At 34.1% G+C, this 13541-nt stretch overlaps 1 protein-coding gene across 4 annotated transcripts in view; it reads right to left on the bottom strand.

The window, feature by feature from the left end:
* PPP4R4 (protein phosphatase 4 regulatory subunit 4) overlaps positions 1-13541 on the bottom strand; it is a 68857-nt gene that overhangs the window by 25503 nt on the left and 29813 nt on the right. For all 4 annotated transcript variants that reach the window (XM_081939448.1, XM_081939449.1, XM_081939450.1 and 1 more), the window contains 9 exons: positions 12127-12274; positions 11269-11342; positions 9604-9710; positions 7868-7975; positions 6301-6422; positions 6062-6184; positions 3269-3438; positions 2821-2940; positions 159-236 (listed from right to left, as the gene is read on the bottom strand). In XM_081939448.1, the coding sequence (XP_081795574.1) occupies positions 159-236; positions 2821-2940; positions 3269-3438; positions 6062-6184; positions 6301-6422; positions 7868-7975; positions 9604-9710; positions 11269-11342; positions 12127-12274 (1050 nt within the window). The remainder of the gene's footprint in view (positions 1-158; positions 237-2820; positions 2941-3268; positions 3439-6061; positions 6185-6300; positions 6423-7867; positions 7976-9603; positions 9711-11268; positions 11343-12126; positions 12275-13541) is intronic.

Here is a 13541-nt window from a genome sequence, read left to right on the forward strand (position 1 = left end):
TTTACAGTGACATCATTCTCTATCCTTTATGCCTAGGATCATGAGACAAACAGCTATGATTCATCCTATGCTTTGAGACATCAAGAGTTTCTTCCTTTAATAAATATAACTTGGAATAATTGTGAATTATCAAATATAAACAACAAATAGGCCATTACCTCTACTGATTCATCCTGCAATAGGGCTATCAGTTCTTTATGTATTATATACACATCAGTATTTAAAAGCTTGACAACCTGGAAAATTACAAAGCAATATATAGATATTAGTCTTTTTAATCTGTTTTATGTTTTAAAACAAAGCTTGAATAGGAAACTAAGGTATAGACTAAACCTAAAATGCCAATAAGCATACTTTAAGGCTGCTGAGGTCATGTCCTTTCCTTACTATTTGCAATATAGTATTATGTTGATAGAAACATAGAATAAAGAATGTACTAGCAACTGTGTGCTTTGACAATAACCTCTTAGAAATAGTTTGCTAGTTTATATAATCCAAATATATTTTGAAAATAAATTTTGCATACATTTTGCCATGTACTTCCTACTAATATAAAACACGGTTGATCAGATTCAGTGAGGTTAAATCTTCCTAAGGAGCTATTTTCTTCACAGATACTGTATAAGTAAGCCAACAGACAATTGATATACATTGAGAGGATACTGGGTGGGTTGCTAAGGATTCTCCTAAAGGTATCTTTTCAATTAATACAAAGAAAAAATGATTTTTATACTCAGGTTGTACATCCCTTTCAGAAAATTCAGTTTAAATGGTCTGACTCTATTTTATCATTAGGTGAAATCAATGGAACTTACTGTATGGCTCTAGCTATGCTTAATCAGAGCTATGTTTATAACTGTTCTGATCTGTAAACCTTTAACAAATTAAATAAGGAGCTAAAGTATTATTACAGAACAAGAGCTTAAAAGCACTAGAATAAAATATATATTACAAACATTAAAAGATTAATAAAGAGAAAATTTTGTAATTCGTATTCTTATAACTTCTACATTGGATCACTGTAATACACTCTACCTGGGACCGCCCCTGAAGATTATCTGGAAACTGTAGTTCAGAAAGTCTGTTTAGCAGTATGATACTTATATTATGGGTACTGCATTGGCTTTGAAAAGTGTTATTCAAGGTGCTGCTATTTACTTTTTTATTTATATACGGAAGGCAATTTATATTAATTAAAAATATTAAAAAGACAATTAAAACAGCAACATAATCCAAAAAGAAGAATCCAAATAACAAACGATAAGCATAATACATGTCTGATAGTGCTAGGGCATCATTGGACAACTTCAGCTTCAAAACATTCTATGAAATAACTCTTGTATTAATGGTTTTTGAAAAGAAATCAGAGTTGCAGTAAGGAATTATTATACATCACCATTACTGATCTCACCTTTTGTAAGTGAGTTTCTTTCAACATTTCAACAGGAATGAGTAAACTAGATACAGAACAGAACAACAGATTTGGAAGAGACCTTGGAGGTCTTCTAGTCCAACCCCCTGTACAATCAGCAGACCCTATATCAGTGGTAGTCAACCTGGTCCCTACTGCCCACTAGTGGGCGTTCCAGCTTTCATGGTGGGCGGTAGAGGTTTACTGTCACTCTGCTTTATAAATTTTATAAAGTAAAGTTACTTCCCTACTTTATAAATCACCATTACTGTGAAACCGGTGGGCGGTTAGAAAATGTTACTACTAACAGAGATACAAAAGTGGGCGGTAGGTATAAAAAGATTGACTACCCCTGCCCTATATCATTCAAGACAAGTGGCTGTCCAGTCTTTTCTTAAAAGCCTCCAGTGATGGAGCATCCACAACCTCTGAACGCAAGCCATTCGGCTGGTTAATTTTTCTCACTGTTCCTTAGTTTGCCTCAGTTCTAGGTTGCTTCTCCCCTTCATTAGTTTCCAACCATTTTTTTCTCTTGCTTTTTGCTGCTTTGGAAAATAGCTTGACCTCCTCTTCTTTGTGGCAGCCCCTCAAGTATTGGAACACTGCTATCAGCTGGTTCTACCTAGGTGAAGAGGTTCTGCAAGTGGCTAGGAGCTATTTCTTTAAAAATCAAAACCAAACATTGTGTACAATGTATTTTGTAACCTACTGGAAACCAATGCTGCACCTACAATATACAGTCACATGGCTGTAATGGCTCTCATCCATCACTATGTGCTGTTGCATTCTATATTGATTGCTGTTTTTAGATAGCATTCAGAGCACTCCTGGAAGAGAGGCAATTAGGCAAATTTCCACTGAGAGAGTTCCATAACTGAGATACTGCTACTATATTACTGCAGCTATTGAAATAAAAAACAATAAGATGGCCTTCTCTTGACAATCACAACATGAAGCAACTCTATCAAAAGGACCTTTTTCAAGCTACGGCCTTGAAACTGATCTTAAACTGCATATTCAATAGCACTAGCACATTGCCTTACAGGGCTTTATAGCCCTCTCTAAGCAGTATACAGAGTCAGTATATTGCCCCCAACAATTTGGGTTTTCATTTTACTCGCTTCTGAAGGATGGAAGGCTGAGTCAACCTTGAGCCTTGGTGAGATTCGAATTGCCAAATTGCAGGCAGCCGGCAGGCAGCAGAAGTAGCCTGCAATACTGCACTCTTAACGACTGTGCCACCATGGCTCATGGTTCTAAGGAGAGGCAATCTTTTAAGAAGTACTTTTAATAGGTTAAAATGTGATATTTTAGATAATTATAAACATGTCAAAATAAGATTCAATATTAAAAATATTTATTAACGTTAACTCAAACAGTGTTTCCATAACATACATTTCTTGACTTACATCATAGAAGCTACTAGCCATAGTATGTCTAACTGGTACTTCAGGATCATGACAGAAACAGAAGAATGTAGAATACAGTTCCAAATTGAAATTTTTGGGATCCACAAAAATCATCATGGCCTATAAATATAAATGATTTAATGTATGATAAAGGTTAGCACATATATGTCTGCCCCCTGCTTCACTTTCCTATTTGCTCTCCAAAAGTAATTGGCAGAAATAGAAATTATAATCTGTCCATTTAGCTGGAGTAAGCGACAACGGCCATCGAATCAGGCAACCCTTCTTTCTCCTTTTAAGCTACCCTTTGTTAAACAGCCCAATTAACCTTACTGATCGCTGATTTAGGAGAAAATATGTTTCAGAAGAAATAATCTCTCTTTAAAGTTTCACAAGTCTATTTTTTACACAAATTATGGATAGATAAACAAAAGAGCATTTCACTCACAGGTAAATTGTAAGCACAGTTCTTCCTCACTGATATGTATTTCTTTTCCTGTTCTAGGGTTTGCAGCTGAATCTGGTTGTCATTGTGCCCATTTTCCTGTTCTAATCCCAGTGTACAAAGCTTCTTATAGAACTCCAAAAATCGCAAATGCTGCTCTGGTGTAAAAATTCCTTTAAACAAATAAAATACTTGTTCAATATTTTATTTTCATAAATTGGTTAAATGACAGCCTATCAAATCATTGTGCTTATAAGTAGCAGATGTAATGAATTCAGCACTTTAAATCTCTGCCATGCCAAGTTTTTCATTGACAATGCTGGCAAATTTCATCTCCTCTTCCCCTAGTTGCCTCGCGCAACTGTAAACTTTACAGACTCCAAATATAACTTCTGAAAACACTTTCTATGTTAATGTGAAGAAACACAGATTTGATTAAACTAAATATTTTATTTTCTATCACTTTGAAATATAGCATTTGCAGATCAAAGAACTATAACAAAATAATTACCATGAACGTCTGATATACTGAGCCTTTCCTTTCTGCACTGATCAAACCCACATTTTGTAGGGCTAACAGCAATCTAATACTTCTCCAAAATATCAAGATAAGGGTGACTGTATTCTATGTGATTTCACTTGCATATTTCCAAACATGTGAGGCTTATATCCTAAAAGTATATATGAACTCCTGCTTTAGGGCTTTTCTATAATATACTAGAAGTATGTAATTACCAATGTATTATTGATCTCTGGGGGGAAAAGCCCTGACAGAACACATTCTAATTTGCTTTTAGATAAAACCTTAAAGCTAACTATTTCCCCATTTCATGGATTGTTACCTTGCAATGCTGAAGAGGTTTGCACATGCCAATGATACAATTTACTGTATATTGTTGGGAGTTACATGGAGTCCAAGCTTGCTTGTTTGCTTGCAGATATTTCATTACCAGATTAGGTGTATCTTCAGAAAATGTTATCTGGTTTGATAATGAAACATCTGCAAGCAAACAACCAAATTCAGAGAACACCAAGGACTCTACAGTTCAACCTTGAGCTATGTATATTCTCTTCTGTGGGAGTTATACATTTCCAAAAAATTAACCCATGATGGGCAGGTCATACATGAAGGGACAAATACACTGCCGAAGGAAATAGCAACCTCCTTCAGTGTTTACCAAAAAATCTGATTAAACATATCATCTGAACATTAGTTCTACAGTTTGCAAAGTATATAGCAAGCTATTGAGGAAAAATCAGATACCAAATATCTGAGTTGCACTGGTCTTTGTGATGTGGCTGGATTAAAGGTGAAAGGGTAGTCAGTTGCTGATAGCATTATCAAAAGGATAAATTGATGCTACAAAAAATGTATAGTGAAATGTTGGAATCATGATCCAAGGCAAACTTGATGAAGTCTAGCAGAATCATAGAATGAATACTGAAATAGACCATTTCACATGAGAGGACATCAAAGCTTCTATTATGAACAAGAATACCATAGAAGAAAGGTCAACCTTATTAACAAAAGTGACTCAGAGTCAATGCTTGGATACCCATGATAGAATTGTCTCTATTTGAAGTCAGGGCAAGCCAATATTATGATGATCCAAGTCCATACTCCAACTTTAGTTTTAGAAGAAGCAGAACTTGAAATGTTCAAAAGTAACTTGTAACACTGTATTAACAAAACATTAAAAATCATATCTTACTAATGAAGCAAAAGATAGGCTAAGAGAATACTACAAATATTTAGGGTTTCTTCCAATAATTTAGAAGACAAACTAACATATGGTCATTACCAGAGAGACAACACCAACATGAAACTGTCTATGTATCTTGCAAGCAAGTATGGACAAACTGTTCTGTCAGTCAAAACTAGGCTCTGACTGAGGCTCAGATCTGTTGTAAGTCACTATTTTCAGTGCTATTGTAACTTTGAACAGTTAAACAAATGGTAGTTAAATTGAGGACTACCTGTAGGTTGTCAGTAAGCTTCTGGACACAATTCAAAGTGTTTGTAAGTAACTATGGTGCAGCACCAGCTTTTCTTACAGCCACTGAACAGTTCCACCTGTTGAGAACAATTTTCCTTTCCTTTCAGCTCATTCTCCCTCCACGTAAAAGTTGCAGGATGTGAATTAAACTCATTAGAAATCCACTTTGGTTTGGGTATTGTAATAGATCCCCCCCCCAAAGGTAGCTAGGAAATAATTGCTTGCTTGACATTATTTTATTTGGTATTTAATTATTTGAATGATTTTTAAGTGAATGTTTATAAATCATATATTTTCTAAATTATACTAAGTAGTTATACTATAAATAGAATAGAATAGAATAGCATAGCATAGCATAGAATAACAGAGTTGGAAGAGACTTTGCAAGTCTTCTAGTCTAACACCCTGATTAGGCAGGAAACCCTACATATTTCAGACAAATGGTTGTCCAAACTCTTCTTAAAAACTTCCAGTGTTGCATCATTTACAACTTCTGGAAGCAAGTTGTTCCTTTGATTAATTGTTCTAACTGTCAGGAAATTTCTCCTTAGTTCTAGGTTACTTGATTTAAGTAGATATTGATTAAAAATTCATACCAATACTATCATATCAAACATTATCTGGAGGAAAGTGGCGGATTTTGTCATTTAATTATATATTTCCTTCTTATATTTAATTGCATAGCAAGGGTTCTTTATTCCAGAAGTAAACCCAATCTAGACTGCAGTGTTAAATGTTTCCAACAAATATAAACAAATGCAGCACCCTTAAAACTGTATTTAGAACTTTTTAGTCATACCATATAGTCCATTACAAAGCTTCCCTAAATGAAAAGATAATGAAACCAGAATAGATTCATCTGCTTTAAAGGACTTTTCACAGAATGATTTCACTAATGGGAGAACAGTTTGACTTCTGTCATCTGAAAAACATAAAAGATATGATTAGAAAGGGATGAATAATCAACATATGATTACTAACATATTAGAAACAGATCATAACAGGTAGAAAAATAGCTGCAGAGCTAATGAATCTTACCTGCATCAAACATTTCTAACAGATTTACCAAAGTTTCAAAAGCTGCAAGACGTACACTGCTGCCTTCATCCCTTGCTAATTCTACTAGCTCTGGAAGCACTACATTTTTTGTTAGTTCCGTTCTACAGAAAGAAAGAAAACCCAGCAAACATTTAGAAAATAACTCATAATTTTCAGCTATTATAGTATCCATACATTGGAAATAAGAGACAGCTTTCAATATGTATATTTCCTTAACCTATTTCTACAGAAAAATATATTTAAACATGAATAGAATTCGTTAGTCAAGTAATAATTAGTTTATTAAAATCAATGGGACTAAGTACTAAGTAGAGTGTTTATTGCATTTAATTTCTCAGCAATATACACAGTAAAATTTCACACACAAGAACAGTGTAATCTAGAGCAAAATTTATGTGTTAGAATTTGAATGCTGAAATGCTTCCAGTAGAGATTTGTTCTATTTGTCATCAGTTGAGTAAAAGAATTGTTGACATTCCAGTGGGAGTTACACTGCTACACACGAGAGCACATAAAAAAGATGAAATAACTCCCTCCATCCTTTTATGAGAGAATTATGTTTGTGTGTGTGTGTGTGTGTTTGTGTGTGTGTCTAGTCCAATGCTCACCGAAAACCATGGCTTATGACATCACCTGGAAAGTCAAGAGAATAAACAGGACGATAGAAAAATGAAATTCTAATTTTGAAAGCCCAAGCCTACTTATTTTTCATTTACCTGTCTCAAGATGTCAGTTTCACCATTAATTTAGTGAGCTCCAGTTTAGGAAAAACTTAAACCAAAGAAGAATATTTTGCTCTTAACTGCCATGGCATGAAAACTATGAATCTGCTGCCAAGCACTCAGATCTCAATCAATGACTGCTGGCCAAGACTCCAGGGACTGATTGTAACCAATATTCATTTAGCATTGGCATAACTTAAAATGATCACTGGATGGTCATAGGTCAAAGGTTATCTGTACTCCATTATATTTGAGCATCATGCCAAGTTTAAAATCATGTTTCCTAAACACATCCAAATTGTTTACAAATGTGGAAAAACAGAAACTAGAACAGAGGGCTACAGTATGTTATTGAGTGCACTCAAGCACCAAACATAATGCAGAACCACTGATATACTGATATTGGGTTATAACTGTTTACCTAACTCTGGATTCACCTAATGGCAGAATAGTCACACTTTATTTATTGACCAAGATCAGCTTAGTGATAAATTGAATTTGGATTTTTTCCAGATATTCTAATCTTTATGTCACATTGGCTGTGAGAGAAATAGCCCAGGATTCAAAGGTGAATTTATTAACAATTGCAATTTAAGAAAAGCATGATGTTTTCCCCTAACATATCTAATATATCTTGGTTGTTCATAAAAGAAAATCACTTATAATTGGAGTAACTAATTTGGGAACTTATATTGTATGAATTCAACCTAACATGTTAAATCAATCCGATTTAGAAACTGTGTGATCTCTTGCAAATTAATACAAATATTATCTGGAATTATTTTCACTGATTTATCAATTATGAATTATCAAGCTTTGCTCACCCTATTCCTTGAGCAATTAGTTCTAGCTGCCGGCACATGTAGGAACGAACTTCATATTCTACATCCTGGCAAAGAGATTTTACCAAGGGAAGGATTTCTCTTTTAATGCTAAAAAGGAAACAGTTAAATTGTAATAGAAAAAAATGCTCTCATAATTTTGTCACATATATTTCAAACTGTAAACAAGGGTAAAAAACTCATAAATATTATTTATATAATTGTTACAATACTGTATGTAATAACTGTATTTATGTTTTTTCAATGACTGAACAACAACATTACAATATATATACAAAAGATAATTTACACTTCTCAATTGTTAAGAACATATAGGCCACTATAACATCATAACAATATTTAATAGTGAAATACTAGAAGCACAAATGTTAGCAAACAAATAGAACTGCAAACTCTAACCACTTGATCAGTATTAAAGATATGTAAATAGATACATAATTGGAAAATGTATCAAAATTCTAAATTACTGAACAGGCAACATAAAATGATACAGCATGAATTTCATCTCTGTTCAAACCAGACTGCTCTGAAAAAAATCTTCTAGAAAATCAAGATATTATTAGAGTTGAACTAAATGCTTTAAAACTCACAAAATACATTTTGAAAACCTGTTTCATTTTGTCCTGCCTCATTTGGTCATTTTGTTCCCTCATTTGTTCATTGGCATCAGGATGAAGGCAAGCATTCTTTGGACTTTGCTTTCATAGAATCATCACAGAACAAAATTTGACTGGCTACTTGGCATCATCCTGAAGTCAAATCATATTTTGATCAATGTTTTCTTCTTTCCCTTGGGCTCACAGGAAAAAAAGGACGAAGTCAAGAAATCTAGCAATCTGTTATATCATTGTTAAAATATGGTGGGTGCCTTTATTTCCTGGCTATTCACCAGAGAGTTCTCCAAGGGGGGGGGGGTGTTATCTCCACAGCAAGATAAAAAATAAAATAAATTCATATGCTAAACAGAAGATAATGGATTCGAGTAACATTCACTGACGTTATTTTTAATGTCTTCCACACCCACATAAAATATCCAACATGCTGTAAGCCTATCAATACGCCAATGCAAGGTCTGAAGAAAATTAAGCAAATCACAATGAACCTACCTTGAACATTCATAAATCTCAATTCTTATATAAACTCTATTCTGTTACACTATCATATTCTTTGAAACTAAAAAACAGGCAGACAAATCCAATACCATTATAAGAGCAAACAAGGTGGTACTTCTGAACAAAAATGAGGTTGACTGTTTCTGAAATTGCTTTCATGCTGGATGGCATGCAATTATTGTATATCCTTCAATATGGTATACCAGTCTTGACAACAAATTTAAAAACACTTCCAAACAAAATAAGATAAAATCTAAAATGGCAAGCACTAGGGCAAATCATGGAAATAAGAATAAAATTTGCTGAATGACACTGTGCAGGACAAAGATGATAATTGAAGGTGTACAAAATATTTATCTTTTATAGAGGATACAATTCAGGATCTACAATTGCTATGTAGACTCAGCCATTCCCATTTAGATAAAAAAAAATGCTGCTGCTCACCAGAGCTTTATGGATTGTGTCTTAGGATCACTCTCTAATATACAGTTTGTCAATATCCAAAACTACTATTCTTTTCTATTGCAACAAAATGAGGTCACCTTGTTTCCTTTGTAGAAGACCATTTATTCATTAGGACATCTAAAACACACACAAGCTACTCACATATGAGCTTCAAACTTGTTAGCTAATTTCCCCAAGATTTTACAACTAACCAGGCGAGACTGAAGTGTTTGGGAAAGCTGTGCCTTGGAAACAAGAGGATTCAGGATCTATAGGACAGAAAACAAGAAGAAATTCAAGTAACAAATGTAGAATTAGATAAATAAAAGTCAAGCAACAAAAATATGCATTAAGAACTACTTCACATGTAAAAACCTTTATTAATATCAGCTTTCCAAATCAACCTTGCAGCAAGAGTCAGCATACTTGAAATTATAGATTACATTTGATAAAATTTATTTAAAAAAATATATATCAGAAAAATATTAACCTGTAGTATAATGGCCAAGTTCATAAAACCACTAAGATAAACTCATATACTCTCAGATCTAGAACAATGTAAATTATTTTAAGTTTTATACAATTTTAAACATAACTTGGTTTTTCCCATTCCATATAAATTTTGAACATTTACTAATCTTTGCTTTAATATATCGAGCCAAGTTTTTAATACTCCAGGTTTCATTTGAATTAATGTCTCTAGCAAAAAAAAGTCCATTCTGAATTATCAAAGGCTTTTTTCTACATCTAAAAATATAACAGCTGCCTTCTTTTTATTAATGTTGACAAATTTTAGTCTATTTATAATGAATGTTATCTTTTATTTTTATTTTTGGAATATAATTGTCTGATTTACATGTACAGTTTTGGGAATACACTTCATACATTTTGGCTAATATATATTTGTAAAAAAATTGGCCTATATGCCTGAGATTTCTTTGGGTTATTATGTATTAACTTTATATACATTTTCTTCTCAAGCTTTCGGTATTATTTTTCTTGTTTGACTTTCATTCATAATTTTCAATAAGAGTTCTGCTAATACCTCTTCTATCTTTTTGTTACACAAAGTCAACAGCATTTCTGTGCCTGGCGTCTTATTCGTTTTAATTTTCTTTACTGCTTATTTAATCTCTTGTGTCATTATTAATTTGTTTAAGATTTATTTACATTCTTTAGTAAATTATTTAAGCTGAGTTTTCAATAAATGTTTTTGAATGCCTCTTGTTATTTTATGCCTGGAATATAATTCCACACCAAATATTCTTTTGTTATTACCAATCTTATATAAAAAAATTTTTCATCATAGCTATATCAGCCTTCTTTCTTTCTTTTTTCTCATTTCATATGCCAGAGGTTTCCTTGGTTTGTTTGCATTTTCAAAATGATTTTGTTTGCTTTTTTATCTTTTGAAATTATATCACTTCCAATTAATCTAATTGTTAATTTATTGAACTCTTTTAGTGCTTGTTGATTGAGACTAGTTTATGAATCTATCCTGTCTTTTATTCTATCTTCTAATTATAATTTCTATTATGTTCTTTTTTTCCTGATTTGATGCAAATTTCCTTATCAAGATTCCTCTCATATACGTTTTACTTGTCTCCCATATAGTTGTCTCTTGTGACATACTTTTACAAACAATAATTCTTATTTCTATAATTCTTTAAGCAATACTATATGATTGGTATTTCTCTAACACCTATCATTCATTCTCCATCTGAAGATAATTTCTGAAACCAGGATATTACAGTTAGAGTATGATCTACATACATCACTGAGTCAATATTATTTCTTTCCACTAATATCATGGGAAAACAATATTACCTCATGTCTAATAGTTTCTTTTGGAAGAGCTTCTATTGCAGCAAGAAGTGTGTCCAGCCAAGCATTACTGACACCTGTGAAGTACAAATAAACTACAGATATAAGCACCACAAACCAGTTATGTAAAATTCTTTTAGACAATGACTTCAATTAACAACATTATGACAGCAGTAACACTAAAATAAATACATAATGTATACATTATAGAAGTTAGTATGTTAAAATATAATTTAACAGATCAAATAGGAATTTGGCTCCCACCAAATAAAAGCCTAGATTGAACTTACCCTTGAGTTTACTGACTTGTTCAGTGACCATATGAAGTTTTGACAGTGCTGAAAAATTAACTTTAAGACCTATGTTCACATTAATGACCTTTGTAGTGTCTCTCAGGCATTTGATTACCATTATAGACAGTACATATTGTCTTGTGCCTGATTTGTTTTTCTTTTTGTTTCCCCCTTGCAAACGTGAGAGACTGAAGAAGAAGGGATCACAAGTGAGTAGGCACAAAGTGGAAATACATTGGGTTGTTTGTATAGCACCCTCATGGTTTTAATCCCTGGGCATTCTTTGGATTGACAGCACCACCTCATTCCTTTTGATGTGTCTTTCCCATTATGTGCCTGCATAGTTTCTTGTAATTCCCTCCTCTTTTTTATAATTTAATTAAAAGGGGTTTCTTTTTTTAAAAAAAAAGGTGAAACAAAACAAAAGCTAATCAACTACATGATGTAGCACTAGCAAATCTATTCTGTAATTACATATTTTATTCCTGCATGTACTGCTTTACATAGTAAATTATCAGAAGAAAAAGAAGAGCGAACTAAGAAATCAGCAACATGGCATTCCTCTGACCTGCATCTCTATGCTCCAGATTCTGTAGAATAAGTTGTAAGAATGAGTGAGAGTAAGTATGGATGGATATTGACTCCTCTTGAAGAATTGTCAAAAGAGAAACAGCTGCTGTTAATTGCATTTCCACACCTGCAACAGGCAGAACTTCCTGTATAATCAAATAATAATAATAACTAAGCAAAAGATGTACATTAAAAGCAAACATGACAAGTATAAAATGTACAGCTTACTGTTTGTAAAATTTATCACACCTTAATCATACCTAATTTATAATTATTGTGTTTTATTATAGTTTTGCTTTCTCACCCTTTTAGGACAATTGAACACAGCTGCCTTAACATATGTCCTCTTCTTCTCAGGCACGTCACTGTGACTGACCAAACACAGGCATTCTTACTCTGCTGGCTCTCCACCAGCAGTCCTCTCCTGCCATTATTCCAGCAGCATTCTTCCCCTGCCCCTTCATCAACTGTGTTTCACAGAGGGGTATTTTCCACAGCCATTTGGCTATATGGGACATATAAATGTGCATCTGGGCAGCCAATCTGCACGCCAGGGGGTGAGTGGACTTGGGCATGCGAAGGTGGAGGACATTGCTTTGATGTGCAGGCAAGGAGAGGGAAAAAAGCAGCCCATACAGGGGGTGGTTGGGGACAGGGCCGCTTTTTTGTGTGTGAAACTCTCCTTGCTTTCACCCCTTCCCGCTCTTTCCTCCAGCGGCACCTGGACAGAATTGGAGGAGGTTAAAAAAAAGAGAAGAGAGGAAAGGGGGAATTCCCTTGTATCATTTTAGCTTTGGGATGAACTCACCCCTTCCTTTCACCAAACCTGTGGCAGGACCAGATTCAAATTTCTCACTTCTTGACCATGAGGCAAAAACACTCACTCTTCCGCACCTATCACATATCCTCCATGCTGGCATTTTTGGGGTGTGAAAGCCTTAGAATCTTCACGTGTGTTTCGGTCTGTGTGTGTATTGTGCAGGTGTAAATCACCTGGCGGGCTGTTGAGAGAGCCAGTTTGAAGTGGGGGGCAGTTAGGCTCTAACTCTTCATGCAAAACTAGCCAGACTTTTTTGCCTGCTCTTTTGTCTTCCTGTGATTGCAAGATTCTCCCTTTAAAGTCTGCAGTTTGAAGAAACTGGGAATCAGCAGCAATTGTTTCAGCATTGCTGTTTCTCATTAATATTTGGAAGGAAATATTGGCTTTGCAGTATTTTGCAGCTAAGCAGTGAAGCCAGATCAGCTTGTTACTAACCTTGTCATTATGCCAGGGGACACACGATGCTGGGATACTGCAACCGTCACACATAAGAGTCAATTGTCTGAATTCTGATCATATGACCATGAGGATGCTGCATCAGTGTCATTGTAAGTTTGAAGGGTCACTAAACAAACTGTTGTAAACCAAGGACT

The sequence above is a fragment of the Natrix helvetica genome (assembly GCF_964273705.1).
Source record: "Natrix helvetica genome assembly, chromosome: 1".
NCBI lineage: Eukaryota > Metazoa > Chordata > Lepidosauria > Squamata > Natricidae > Natrix > Natrix helvetica.